Source organism: Acanthisitta chloris, unplaced genomic scaffold (assembly GCF_000695815.1).
Source record: "Acanthisitta chloris isolate BGI_N310 unplaced genomic scaffold, ASM69581v1 scaffold11360, whole genome shotgun sequence".
NCBI lineage: Eukaryota > Metazoa > Chordata > Aves > Passeriformes > Acanthisittidae > Acanthisitta > Acanthisitta chloris.
The window spans coordinates 11515-26018 of NW_008651117.1; the positions used below are offsets into that span (position 1 = coordinate 11515).

At 45.9% G+C, this 14504-nt stretch overlaps 1 protein-coding gene across 1 annotated transcript in view; it reads left to right on the forward strand.

Annotated features, from left to right (window-relative positions):
- Positions 1–1314: 1314 nt before the first annotated feature.
- Positions 1315–14504, forward strand: part of KLHL6 (kelch-like family member 6) — a 20884-nt gene continuing 7694 nt past the window's right edge. Inside the window, exons 1-3 of the mRNA XM_009071787.1 lie at positions 1315–1669; positions 6553–6718; positions 12457–12906. Coding sequence (XP_009070035.1) covers positions 1410–1669; positions 6553–6718; positions 12457–12906 — 876 coding nt within the window. The 5' untranslated portion in view covers positions 1315–1409. The remainder of the gene's footprint in view (positions 1670–6552; positions 6719–12456; positions 12907–14504) is intronic.

Below are 14504 nucleotides of genomic sequence, written 5' to 3' on the forward strand. Positions count from 1 at the left end.
GAAAATTAAGAAAGCCCCATTACAAGGAGGTAGGGGAAAGCAGGATTTTTTGCTTTCCTTCCTCTTGATTATCCTATCCTATACATGAACCCTTTAAAACTGGCTCTCTGAACATTGTTTTCACCTCCCTCTTCTCAGCCAAGCTTCCCATAACACTATGAGTTCATGTGTACAAGCTGGAGACAAAAGAGGAAACCAAACACACAACATGAGGACTGGCCAAATGAGGATTCCTAGAAATATTACAAAGGCAAGGTTGGTTAGCATTCAAGCTACTAAGGTTAGATGTTGGCCCTGCGTTCCTCTCAGGGAAGAGAAGAGGGGGTGGCTTTTCTACTCTCCAGCATGAGAGCTTCCTAAGTGAGCCAAGAGCTTTACTCTGTTACTTTCAGTGGGTTCTGTGGCTTACTATCTTTTCTTGGGTCAGCTTCTTATCTATATGATGTCCAAGTAGATGCAATTCAGCCTTAGATGAAAATGAAACCTTCAGCTCTGTGCTCTGTGTGCTTCTGTCATGCTGGAGGGTTAGCCCCAGAGCTCACCTGCAGTGTCCCCACTGCCAGGTGCACAGCCCTTGGTCCCACCACCATCCATGCCTATCTTGGGGACTGCCAGTTAGATAAAGCTGTGACTCCAGGTACCTGCAGCAGTGGGGATGGTGGGGATGAGCATGGGTACACTGCTCCCTAGGCTCTCTCCTTTAGTTTTCACTATTAGAGCTGGTGGCATGGCACTGGCTGCAGGGACCACATCACTGGGGCCTGCACAGCAGTGTACCCTGAGGACCATCAGCTGCAAGATCTTTAATGCTGCTCCATGTCCTGGAAAGGGTTGCACCCATTTCACCTTAAGGAAAAGCCATCCAGTGTTTGTCAGCTAACATGTCACGAGGGACAGAAACAGCCACTTTGAGGAATTTCTGAATATGTGAGCATGTTATTAAAAACCAAAACCAAACCTCAAACCAGCTCAGTGATTAATATACCTGGAAAAAGAAATGTAATATATTGCCCTCTTCCCCTAAGCAGGCCAGTCTGCCAGGAGTGACTCCATAGGCACATGGTGAACCTATCATTACAACCAGCAGATCCAGATAACACTGAGGGACTGGCTTGAGGGTGGGAAGCAGGTCTTCCCTGTCACTTGTAATCTCGTCACATCTGGAGGCATCTTAAGTCCTTTCTAAACACATTGATACTGCCTGAAATTCACTGAAAAAAACCCACCCTTTGTTTGTGTTAACAGGATGAGAAAGTGCAAGGCTTCCTGTTATGTGTGTGTGACAGCTATAGATAAGCAGAGACTTCTGAACAGGAAATCCGCCCAACTTCTGCAGTGTGATTCGTCTGAAGCTTAGGAGCTCTTTTTAGATTGAAGCACCAACAGAATGAGACAGTGCTGGCCAGAAAATGGGGGACACACTGGAGAAGAGCTCTGAAGAACCTGAGATCTCTTTGGACAATGAGCGTTTGGTGAAAATGGGGGACCTGGTGGAAGTCTCGAGTGGTGAAAAGGTCAAGTTTGATGACACGGGTCTCTCTCTGATGCTCCAGAATGGCCTGGAGAACCTTCGGCTTGAAAATTCCCTTACAGATGTCATCTTGTGCGTGGACAGCAGAGAATTCTCCTGCCACCGAGTGGTCCTGGCTGCAGCAAGCAATTATTTCAGGTAAGGCTTAGACTTGAACTGTAGGTCTCCAAGGAGTGTAAGCCGCTTTCTAAACTCTGCAAACTTGCAATGGATCTGTAATTCCTTACGCCTTTCAGCTCAGTTTTTATAGCTGGAGTCTTAAAAAAGGCAGGTGTCAAGTTGTGGATTTGCCGGAGATCCAATACTAGCACTCAGCAAATCTGCTGGAGCCATGCAAAGAAATAGAGAATATCTGTAGACCCTTGTATTGTCCCTTTGGGATTTGGGCAAAGAAGAATATTCATTCAGATCACTGGGTATTTTTATTGTGATAGAAGTGGGTTTGTGGAACTCGCTAATTTTTCCCGTTACCATTCTGGAGTAAAAGTAAAATTGTTGAGGAGGAAAGAGAAGGAACTGTCTATCTTTCCTGGGGTTACCAAAGATCAATTGCAATGGGAAATATTTCCTTGAAAGCAATTTTACCATTTCACCCCCTTCTTCTGGTCCTCTTGAATTTTTCATTCTCCCAACACTCAAAGTGATACTCTATCTGAGACTATTGGCCAGCAAGAACAAATTTTAGACACACAGAGGAACTCAGTATCAGTTTTAACACAGATTTCCCATTATCACTTAGACAATCACATTTGCATGGCTGGGATTTTTTTCTTTCTTTTTTTTTTTTACTGCTAAAGTGGTCAGATGACTGAATAGCTACAGAGGAAACACGAGAAAAAAGAACCTGTGACCACTTGTGACATGAGCAGAAAGCTAATTTTAATGGAGTGTGGTAAGCCATGCTAGTAGTGTCTGGAAGAACAATTCTGCTTTAATCATGTATAATAGAGATTGTGTCTGTGAATGCATGGAAACAGGTATTATTTCTACAGAGAGAGTATATTGCATAGGAGAAAATGTACAACTAAAAGCACAGATACCCAAATATTTCTTATCAGCATTATGTGCAGAAAGGAGAGCAGATGCACAAATTAAAATCAGAATTACCATGATACTTTGACAAAACCCCCCAATTCCACTGTGAGGAAAGGTGCTGCAATCAGATGGACTTCACAGTTAAAATCAGACAAGATAGTTTTTTTATAACAGCTGTTTTTCCACTGAGGTCTGAGCTACAGCCTGTCCCTTGGAAGGAAGGGGGATACCTGGTTGGAGGCCATCTCATCCCAAGGCAATTCCAAGGGTGTGTAAGGTCTGCCCCCCTGGGTGTTTCTGTTTGGCCTGACTTCCCATGGAGTTGAGATTTATTACATCACTCTGTCAGTGCCTCCTGTCATGACTCTGGATTAGTTTCAGTCCCATTTGGCAGAGGATGGAAATCTCAAAACTGAAGCACACATAGCTTTGATGTAAATCGGCAGCTAGGAGTGCAGAGGTGCTGGGACTGGGACCCCATGGTCCCACTGGGTAATGAGCACAGTGTCCTGGACAGGCAATGCACACAGTTCCCAGACCCAGCCAAGGCATGCACTGACCACAGGCAGCCAGCACAGAGCTCAGGCCTCGAGGGGTGGCAGAACATCTGTGAGTGGAATAACGAGGGAGAAGAGAGGGCTCAGGAAGGGGAAGCTGAGCTTACTGTGAGGAGAGAAAAAAGGACACAAGTCTTCAGGGAACTGAGCTTCAATAAGGCAACTTCATTCATCCTGCCATAATTTACTAGAAGTTGGATTGGCCTAAAGAAAGAAGGAATTGGTAAGTCACACTGCTCCTGTGAGTACTTTCCATGCTATTACAGGGCCTCTAACAGCCATGCACAGCAGCAAAACAAAGGGACCCAGTGAGTCATGGGCTTCATTCCCCTGCAACAGCAAGTTACACAACCCCTTCCTGAACATTGGGTGCCACAGTGCAGGCAATCCAGAGCAGCTGACTTAAACACAGTTAAGCAAAGGTAACAACAACCTGCCCTCCCTTCAGCACTGCTTGAGAGCAGATAGACTAGTTCTTGTGACATGTCCCGCGTCTGTAGACATAAAAGCATTAATTCTCCATTTGCTGGGATGAAGTAACAAAGCAGAAAAGAGAAATACAATCTGACCATGGTGGAGCAGTAGTTCTTTCCTGCACTGTCCAAGGTAGTGTGAGAATGGGGCTGGAAGGGGTTGAAGCAATATTTTCCAGAGCATCCTCAAACTCCAGTGCAGTTGTTTGAAGTCAGGTTCATAATTCCAAGCACAAGAACTCCAATGTGGGTGGGAGCTTAAAAAGTGCTTCACAGACTGCAACCCTTCATTTATTTCACTGAGATTGCTACCTGTTTTTTTCTAAATTTACCCTCTTTTAGGTACCTAAATTTGGTGCTGGGCACTCACTTCAGAGGTGCATTTCTTAGAGTACATGTTTGTTCAAAAGTGTAATTTAGAATTACACAGGGGCAAGAACCAGGGAAAAAGACAATTAAATTAGTAGCCACAGCTGAAGGATTCACAGCCTCCTGAGGGTAAGTACAGAAATGTTCAGAAGCAGCATTTTAATCCCTAGGAGAGAAGCTCAGGCTAATCAGCCTAAGTGGTGTCGGACGTTTCCTCCAGTTGGCACACAGGGTGGGAATGAGGACTGCTTCATCTGAGCAGAAGGAAGGCCACAGGAAGCAGCTCTCCTGTTCAGCAGCACCCTATTCAGCCCTGCCACATTCTAGAGAGGAGTACTGGTGGGAAAGCACGGTGCTTTAGATGTGATTTCTTCAGGCTGTAGTCATATTACACGAATCCATACCCTATGAGATCAGGAGTGGATGGCAGCTCCGTCACAATATCAAAGATTAGGAGATAGACAGGTGAAAACACTTTGACCAGATCCCTGTGCAAAGCCTCCATCAGAGTCCCAAGGCTGGTTTCTGAACAGCCTTGCAGAGGTGTAATGCTGGGTATCTCTAACTGACCTCCACCAAACATTCCAGCTTCGTGGGACAGAAGGGAGACTCTCACCTCCCCAACGGGGACGGTTAAATACAAGACTGGAGTCACCAGTTTAAGAGATGAAAGGAAGAAGAGCAGACAACACCTGCACCCTACAATAGTCTGTTTCTCATTGAGATGAAGCATCTGGAACGTATCGATCCCGTGCAGTTGAAATGGCTGTTTGCACTAACCTCTCACTCCATGCTGAAGCCCCATTCCCATTCCCATTCCCATTCCCATTCCCAGGGAGAAGTGGGTACAAAGACTGAAGTTTTCAAACGGCCACCAGCCCACATGCCTCCATGTACATCATTTGACACAGCCAAAAGGGAGAGAAGCTAAATGAATCCCAGTCTTGTGGTCACTGCAGATAAGGAGTGTTTTGTCTTAATGCCTTTGAGATGCTCTGATTTCAGTGGCCGCAGAGACTGGACCATGGGGCAGAGCAGTGAACCAAAAAACCTCTCTAATGAGCTGAAATGAGTGAAGGGAAAATGAGAATTTTGTCTGAACAGCTTTTCTAACAAGTAACTTTTCTGCTCAAGTTTCCTGCTTAGAAGTTAAGTATCTTTATCCAAAAGGCCATTTTAAACACTGAGATGATTAGTACCTTGCTATAAAATTTCTGCTGAGGTAAGGAACAGGTAGTTCTTAGAGCAAGTAGCAGCTGGCATCTTCCATCCATTTGCCATTTGCCATGCCTAACTGCTTTGCAATAAAAACTGTTTACATCTTGGCTCCAGTAAGATGTGTCAATCAGACTGCTTTAATCTGGCACTGCTTTTACAAGAAATGCATGCTGCTTCTCAGGTTGCACTGTCCTGTCAGCATTGTACATGACCAGTAAAGAAGGGCTTGGTATGCAGTCTAAAGAGTGCTTCTAATTACACTTTAGATCTGTACATGCTTTCACCAATGCAGTTACAAGTGGACTCATATAATTCTGATCTGCTGAGCCAGATTCCAAATGATGTGACATCTCGCACTCTGAATGCAGTGAACAAGATGGGACTGATCAAAATCCTAAGTAAAAGCAAAAAGCATTGGAAGAAATACTTATGAATTGAAAATGCAGAGGAAGGTGTGTGTGTTTGTCTTGCAGCTGTCGCAATGCAAAGTGGGTTTAAGTAGCTCTTAGAGAATTTCTGATTTCTATTCCACATGAAATACCTCACTAGGGCCAACGGCGTGTGTGATGGGTGTGATGGTTGCTTTTAAATGCAGTATTATCCACCAAAGAAAAGGTAGCATCAACATGCATGAAATCACTGCACTTTCTGGCTAACAGTAGTTCCAATTCATGACTATTCAAGTACTTCTCTAGTCAAGAGATGCCAACCCTACAATCCTACCAGAAGCTCCCAAAATTCAGCCTCTTAATTAGAAGAAAATCCATAAGCCATTGCCTCTTGCCTAGTCCCCAGTATTAATGTGGTCAAAGATAAGTTGGGAAGCTTAGAAGTGAGGCTATCAGATGGGTGGGTCTGGTCTGGCCCTTGGAGTTCAGCCCAAGAAGTGTTCTGTGGCTCAGAAGCACAAAGGTATTGACCTCGTCAAGGGTTAGGAAGTACATATGCTGAGTGTTAACGAAGTATGGAGAATGCCAGGGGCTTAATGAGCTGGAACTGTCCTAGAAACAGACAGAGTAAGTGTCTGCAAGAGGCCAGCAGGTGAGACATCACAACTGCTCCACAGCATCAGTCCAGACACAGAGAGCTACTCAGGAAAGGTCTCAGCTGCCTTTTGCTGCCATGGAGTCCCAGGTCTACAGTAGAGCTCAGCTCAGGGATATCCATCATATGTGTGTGTGCCTTATCAAACTCCTAAGTACAGAGGTATGAAAGCAAAAAAAACATTTTCCTTGTTTCTTTGCAACAGGACTAATTGCATAAAATATGATGCAATCAGAGCACTCTGTGTTGAAATCTGTATAACCAAATGCTTTCAGAATGCCTCATCCTGGCTAGGATGCAGTAAAAGATGTGTCTTTCTTTTCAGGGCCATGTTCTGCAATGATTTAAGAGAGAAATATGAAGAAAAGATCATACTTAAAGGAGTTGATGCAGAAACCATGAATATACTCTTGGACTACACCTACACCAGCAAGATGCTCATCACAAAGCAAAACGTACAGAAGGTCTTGGAAGCCGCCAGCCTCTTCCAGGTACAGATAACTCCAGCGCAGTCTTGATGCTGTGGCAACACCGTGTCTTACCCTGGTTAACACACTGCAGACCTCTCTGATTTCGTGGGTTCTAGAAGCATTTTCCTTCATATTTACTTACATTGTGGTAAAAAATGGCAGTGTCAGCCACGCTCTGGAATGCTGCTACGCCGAGTGCCGTGCAAACGGGCAAAGAGAAGGGCTCTGCCTCCAACAGGTGCTCCCGTGTGCTGCCTGCCAGGCAACAGGGGTGTGTTGTTGGGACGGTGCTCCCAAAGGCTCGGGTCAACCTGAGAAGACCTGTCACCCTCCAGCCCAAAAGAGTTAATGGACAGCAGCTGGCAGGGCTGAGCAGAGCAGGAAGCTAACTTTGCCTCTCCATCCTCCACTGTCTTGAGATGGAGGCTTGCCAGCCAAAGTTAGCATCCTCCTTTGTAGAATTCAGGACGTAAGGGGTTTTAGTCATGATTTGGGACTTGTGGGAAGTCAGACTTGAGCAGCATTATTCAGCCTTTGGTCCGTAAGATATTCATTTGTCCTGTAAATCATCTGTGAGCTATAACAAATTGCAGTCCCTGAAAAATGCTGAAAATTGCTGACAAATTGCAACCAGCAAAACCTGCCAAGTGCCAATGTGTGTGTGTCTGTGTGTGTGTGCAGTCTTCTAATTAAGGGAGGCAAGAAACTCCTCACTCCATAATGACTGTGGTTCATTATGGACCTCAGATTCTTGAATCTTACATGGGAATTTTGCACTGGAGTTCTAGAACGCTGCTTTCTAGAGCACAAGTCATCTGAGGAGCAGCTGAGGGAGCTGGTGAGGCTCAGCCTGAATTAAAGGAGGCTCAGGGGACATCTTGTTGCTCTCTACAGCTACCTGACAGGAGGCTGTAGCCAGGCAGGGGTCAATCTCTTCTCCCAAGTAACAAGTGATAGAACAAGAGGAAATGATCTTAAGTTACCCTAGGGGAAGTTTAGATTGGCTATTACAAAAAAATTCGTCATTGAAAGGGTCATCAGGCATTGGAACAGGCTGCCCAGGGCAATGGTAGAGTCACCACCCCTGGAGGTATTTAAAAGACATGTAGATGTGGCACTTGTGGATATGGTTTATTGGTACACTTGGCAGTGCTGGGTTAGTGGCTGGACTCAATAAATCTAAGTGATTCTATGAAATGAATTTGTGGCCTTTGGGGTAAGGGGAGCTGGTACTTTCTGTGGGGAGAGAAGAGAAATTTATCACAAAGTGCTCCCCAAGGTAACTTTACAAAGGTGGTGCAGCTTTAATGTCCCCTGGGCCCTGCCAACTGGTAGCACTCAATGGTTAATTTTTGTTCATTTTCAGAATACTTTTCTGTTTTGTTTTTGTTTTCTTCTGAACCTTTTTTCCTTAGAATCATTCCTCAGCTTTTTCTTTTTTTTCACCTGAAAAGCATAAATTTATGTCTTTTAATCTATCTTCCCTGTTTTTCATGAAAATTAATATTAAATTTCATTCCCAAGGCTGGTGCTTTAAGAAAATTATGAGATTCTGTTTGAGTAATGATAAAATCATGAGGGTGCCATAAGTAAGAATAGTAAACTAGAAAAAAACTAGAAAAACCCAGAAAACCAGGAATGTTCAACTAAAGGCAGTGATCCCAAGTCTTACTGCAGCCATCTTCTACAATCAAGATTCATAAGGCCTTAAAGCCTCGTGTTATAAACATGACGGTTTGGGCTGATAATGTGTTTAGAATTTCAGAATTACTAAATCTTTAGTAATCTCCTAAATCAAGCTGGCAGAAGTAGAATTCTGCCAAGTTTGTCTCTGCTGTTTATATTGAAGAACAGAGTTGAAAGAGTCAAAAGTTTAATTTCAATATATCAACAGCTGAGTAGATTATTTCTGCAATTTATTGTAACATTTTTGTTTGGGAAATTCTTTCAAATTAATGATGTGAGAAATCCAAATTCCAAATAGAACCCTTTTTAGCAACAACCTGTGGCGGTGCCTCTTTTTAACTTCACTGACTTGGCAAAGAACCAGAGAAGAAATAACTGGCAGAGTTCTAGATATTCCAATATAGATACTCCACTTTTCTCTAGAAACTATTTTTGAAAAAGTTTTACATAATTATGCCTTCCCTTACTCCCTTTCAGTAAGTTTGACCAAATGCAGTCAAAGCTGACAGCAGGAAGAGGTAGCAGTCATCCCCACTGCAGTGTGCTTTCCCCTGGGGGAAGCAGGTGAAGGGTTTGGAACAGGGAGCTGCTGAACAGCTAAGCCTCACTCTCAAGTGACCCAGACAAATTTTTTCCACCTAAAGCACAGTTGCAACATGACTTCAACAGTTGTCACCTCCGTGTGGGTTGGTGGCTCCCCAGCCACTGCACTCGTGAGACTGCTGCCCACCCCGAATCCAGCCCAGCACCCTCTGCCACCCACACTGTCTGCAGAGCTGCTCGTCCTTTCACCCCTGGGCAGAGTCAAGATCTCAGCTGCTCCTCACGGCCATGGCAGAGAGCCCTGCTTCCCCCACGGTGCCTCAGCCACAACCCTCAGACCTGTTTACAGCTCCTGCCCTGCCAGGAGCCCCTGTCCGACCCCATTCCCTCAGCATGGCGAAGGGCCACGTCGGCTGCTGTGGCACAAACAGAGAGAGAGGAAGGGAAGCAAGCCCCTGAGCAGACGAAAAAGAAACAGTATTGTTGCCAAGGGTAGTGATGCTCACTACCACGAAAATGCCACACGCAGCAGGAACAGTGGAGGATGCCCTGAACTGCCTTCCCTAAGCAGAGCAGGGCTGCTCTGCCACCAGTCTGATGGCCTTATTGCCTCCCAGAGCACCTCTCACCCACTTTCCATGAATACCTTGCCCCTATCTGACAACCACTGAGCAGTGCAGAGCCAGGGTGGCTGTCACCGGACAGTGCCAGTTCAGTGCAGCCCTCGCCTAGTGCCAGCCATGACAAGAGACCACAGTTTACTAAGAAAGGGCTTTTGGGCAGCTCTGGGTGGGAGAAGGTCTCACAGGTTCAGAAAGCCATCAGCTCCCTGGGCAGCTGCTCTGCAAGGGTGTCTGTGCCCCTGCACTGCCTGGCTGGCTCCCTTGGGGACAGATGTCACTGCTGAGCCAGGACGAGCTGGCCCTGCAGCCACAGCAGAGCAGGTGGCTAAGGGCTGTGAGCTGCAGGGTGCAGGATCCTGCCCCGAAGTGTGCTGCATACAGAGAGGGATTAGGAATAAGAGCTTTTTCAGCCCTGTTCCCTTCCCTTTCTGGGGGCTCTAGCAGGAGGCAGGGCTGCTGGCACCGCTTACACTACACCATTGAATCGAAGCTGGGACAACTGAGGACTTAAATGGGGAGGATACATTTTATTATTCAGAGAGGCCATGTGGAGGCCAAGTAACCATATGGGATGTCTCTAGTAAATAAGAACCTGGATTCAAATGGGTATTAGGAAAACAACTCAGTTGTTGAAGAAACTGTTCCCAGGGAACAGGGCTTTTAAAGTGCTCGGGTTGGCATCGGAGGGGAAAGAAGAAAATTCAGAGCTCTGCCAGAACAATCAGAGCAGATGAAACAGAGGCTCAGAGGTGTCTTCCTTCTGGTGCTCTCTTGAGTCACCTGCTCTCCTGGGACCGATTGATGTATGCCCAGCAAGTTTGGGGGGAGTTTTGGGGGGAATTTTGTCTCTAAATGAAGGCAGAGATGGGGAGACAGTGCAGCCCAGAGAGGAGGAGCAGGAAAGTACTGCCTTGATACACTCCTGAGTGATCTGGCCTCTCTGGTTAAGCCCTCAGTGCGGGACACATCTCACACTCACACCTTGCAGTTCTGCATTCGGGGCACAAACACAGCTACCCAGCATGGTTAGTGGGTCTGTGTGGCCATCAGACCAGTGTGTGCCACCTGTGAGAAAATTCTCTGATGGCAGCACTCAACAAGCCATGGCAAATCATTAGAGCACTCTACAGAAGTTTGCTGTAGGTTGGCGAGAACACTGTCTTGGGGTCTATTCCCAGACTTGTGGATGACTTATTGAGTGACCTCGGCAAATCCTAGGTTTGTTTTCTTTTTGTCTCAGTACTGACAACTTTTAATGCTTATGCTTAGTAAGTTTAATAAGGCTAATGCTTTAACCTTCTACCACTGCTTGGTGGCAAAGTCTTTTCAGATCCTCAGGGAAATGCACTGATGAGTTCAAAGTGCTTGCCCTGTGCTAGCCCAGAGAGCAGGCCATGTGAACGTGTCAGGCACCTAGGGGCCACCAAGGTCTGCTGTGGTGCCACCATGTGCCGCTGACATATTTATATCACAACGGAAGCGACATATTCTGAGACCTTACATACCCTTGTTCATTAGTCAGTTGCATTTCTCTAAACTCTTGACCACATCTAAATGTAAAACAGGAACCAGGCAGTCTGTACACAGCGTCTGTGATTGCTCAGCTCTGATAAACAGTCTAAATGTGTCAACACAACACCAAAGGGTCTGGAAGATTCTACCCTTATTACTGAAACAAATCTACATACTTCAGTGTTTAAAAGTGTTTCACTTCCTCTTTGCCCCTGAATTACTGTTGTGCAACTTTCCCAGTGAGACAGAATGATTTAAAATGGTTTGCTTGCTGACACTAGATGGAAAAAGGACCCAAAAAGCATGGACGGAAATACATAGCATCATTTCTGACCCACCTTTCTCTATGTTGCTGCTTGCACTGCTCAGTGGCAAAACCAACACAAAGGACTGATGCCCTATCAGAGGCAATAGACAGCCCAGGATGAAGCACTGTAACGTCAATTCTACCCCAAACTGGTTCCCAATTCCTGAATAATCACCAGCAATCCAGCTCAGATCATAGTTCATGGCAAATGCCCTGCAGACGTCTGTGGCCTAGGATCTGGGACCCTCAGGTGGGGCCATTGTGCCAAGGGGACTCATGAGAGTGGTTATGATGCCCTAGTGAATGCAAATACAGCCAGTTCTTCAGTTAAACAGACTGTGTGTAAAACACACGTCCATATATTTTTCAGCCAATGGTGATGACAAGGAAAACAAACATCCCATGGCCTCCCCCATAACAGGCACTTGCCAGACAAACCTGGCTATGGGGCAACTCAAAGATTTTCTGATCTCCAACCTCTTCCTGCCATGTACCCCAGCATGGGACAGCATGCCCATACCCTCTGTAGGGCTGGCACTATGGTTCAGACCTCCCAGACCTCAGCACTGATTTTCCACCACTCTCGGCAAGGCCTCAGACACATTTGGATTTGGGATGGTGGGAGCATAAATGCTGAGTGTGGAGCCACCTTCACTCCAAAATCAGACTCTGTTTAGTCCGAGCTGACATGCAGGATGAAGCAGGGTAAGCACATCAGAAGCCTGGGGACCTTATCTCTGTTTTGTAACTCCAGGAATGCCAGTGCTTTGAGAGCTTATGGAGGGAACGGGTATGGTAGGAAACCCTTCTGTGAAACAAATAAAATTCATTACTGTCACAGGTCTTCTGCATCCTGCAAGAGTGAGAAGGGGTAATATGGATGCAGAGGGAGAAAACACAGCGTGAGGAAGAAATTCTTATTTCAGACTGCAGGTTCTGGGAGATACCGGTCATGAGATGACCAAATTCTTGTCTTCCTCAGTTCTTTGCTGTATTGAGCATGGCTTGTTGGGACCCAGCCCCAAAGCTTCTGTGATACAGTCATACAGTAACCAGTCTATGCTAATACATGTTTTTTCTGCCCACAGTTCCTTCGCATGGTAGATGCTTGTGCCAATTTTCTTACTGAAGCCCTTCAGCCGGAGAACTGTGTTGGCATCCTGAGGTTGGCCGATGCCCACTCCCTACACAGCCTGAAACAGCAAGTGCAGAACTACATTATCCAGAATTTCACCCAGGTCCTGAACTATGAGGAGTTCCTGGAGCTGCCAGCTGACATCCTCTGCAGCACACTGAAGAGTGATGACCTCTATGTCACCGAAGAGGCACAGGTGTTTGAAACTGTGATGAACTGGGTTCGTTACAAGGAGTCGGAGAGATCTTCTCTCCTGCCGTATGTGCTGCAGAACGTCCGACTGCCTCTCTTGGACCCTTGGTATTTTGTGGAGACTGTTGAAGCTGATCAACTCATCAGACAGTGTCCAGATGTTTTTCCATTGCTCCAGGAAGCAAGAATGTACCATCTGTCAGGCAATGAGGTGAGTAAAACAGGATGCTGCTCTTTCTAAATGTCTCATGCTTCTGCTCAAAAATCCCATCGGAAGGAGCAGCACCACGGGGCACAAAAAGGTACCCACACTGAAGTTTCACAAACTGGCGCTGCTGAAAAGTCAAGATGGGCCTCACTACTTATCCTGCTGATTTATGGAGTTTCGAAGCTTACGGTAGGCTGTTTGTTTTAAACCAGTGTTCAGTCAGAGAGTCAGAGGAGGGCAGGAGAGCTCAGGAGCATGCTGTGGATCCATCACTAACAGTGGATGTGTCACTGGCAGGGGGAGAGACCGAGTGCTCTTTGTGCCGGTGACTGCGTAGGACAGTACAAAATGACCTGAGGCAGTGCCTACTAGTCTGGTGGGAACTCCCTGAGGAAGCCTTTTTCCACTCAGCATTGCTATCAGGTCCATGTGGGATAGGTAAAGGGAATGTTGCTCTAGGCTGAACACTCCTTGCACTCATCTTCAAAGGAGAGCTATCAGACACCTGACACTGACAGCTGGCAGGGGTGGAAGGCAGCTTAAAACAGAACCCTGAAAGCTGGCAAACTCTGGGGCAGAGGTTTTTAAAAAAATTACCTAATAATTTGCTAAACACGGTCAAAATGCAAGATTAATGCCTGTGTAAGTAATATTTTTAATATAGATAAATTATGCTGATTTATAGAAACATGTTAAGAGTAGAAAGAGAAGTAAAACTGTAAGCAAGTTGCCTCCTGGCACAGCATTCAATGTGTGTGGATGCTTCTCTGGGGCATGCACATGGGAACAACTGCAATTACTGCAGAGAAGTGCACACTTCTAGCAGACTTTGAGGGACTGCAAATTGCCAAATGCCCTGTGATACAGCAGAAGCAGAGGAACAACTTTATGTTCTCCCCATGCCTATTACACTGCACTCCTTCCAGTATGAAAAATTAGAGGGGTGGGAAGAATAAAGACGGTAATTCCTTCTTCCTTCAGCATGGAGCCAGCATATCTCAGGATGCTAATGCAGGCATTTTCACTTGCTTGTGTTTCCTCCAAGCAGAGCACAAGTTTCTAAGCACCCCATGCATTCTTTGCTCCTGGTGAACACCTGCTTGTGAAGTGACTTATTCCAGTGCCCCTGAAACAAAGACCTGGTCAACAGACTAAGCTGACAGACAGTAAATTAGAGCTAACCACGCTGCAGAGCCTGGTGCTAGTTTCAAGTAGATCTTCTCATTTTGTCTTGAAATAGAAGCTTATACACAAAGAAACAGATAAAAGACTTTCACAGATGAGAACAATTATTGCTTTGACACTCTAACATATCTCTTCCAGACAAATAATGAGGGCACTTATTTTCTGATAGCACTAACTGCAGTCTTGCTCTCTCCAAGCTCCTCAGGGCATACACAAAACCTTGGGGCCCTCCTACCTTGCCCTCACTCTGTCTGTCCAAATAAAACCTTTCCTTTTCAGCTGCCTGACATGCACCCAGCCTTGTCACTACTGTTCACCTTCATAGCTCTTACCATAGCCCTGGTAGCTCCCAAAAGGATCTGAAAGGATCCTAGTGGGTAGGCAAAAGCAACTAGGTCCAGAGTTGAAAAAATCCT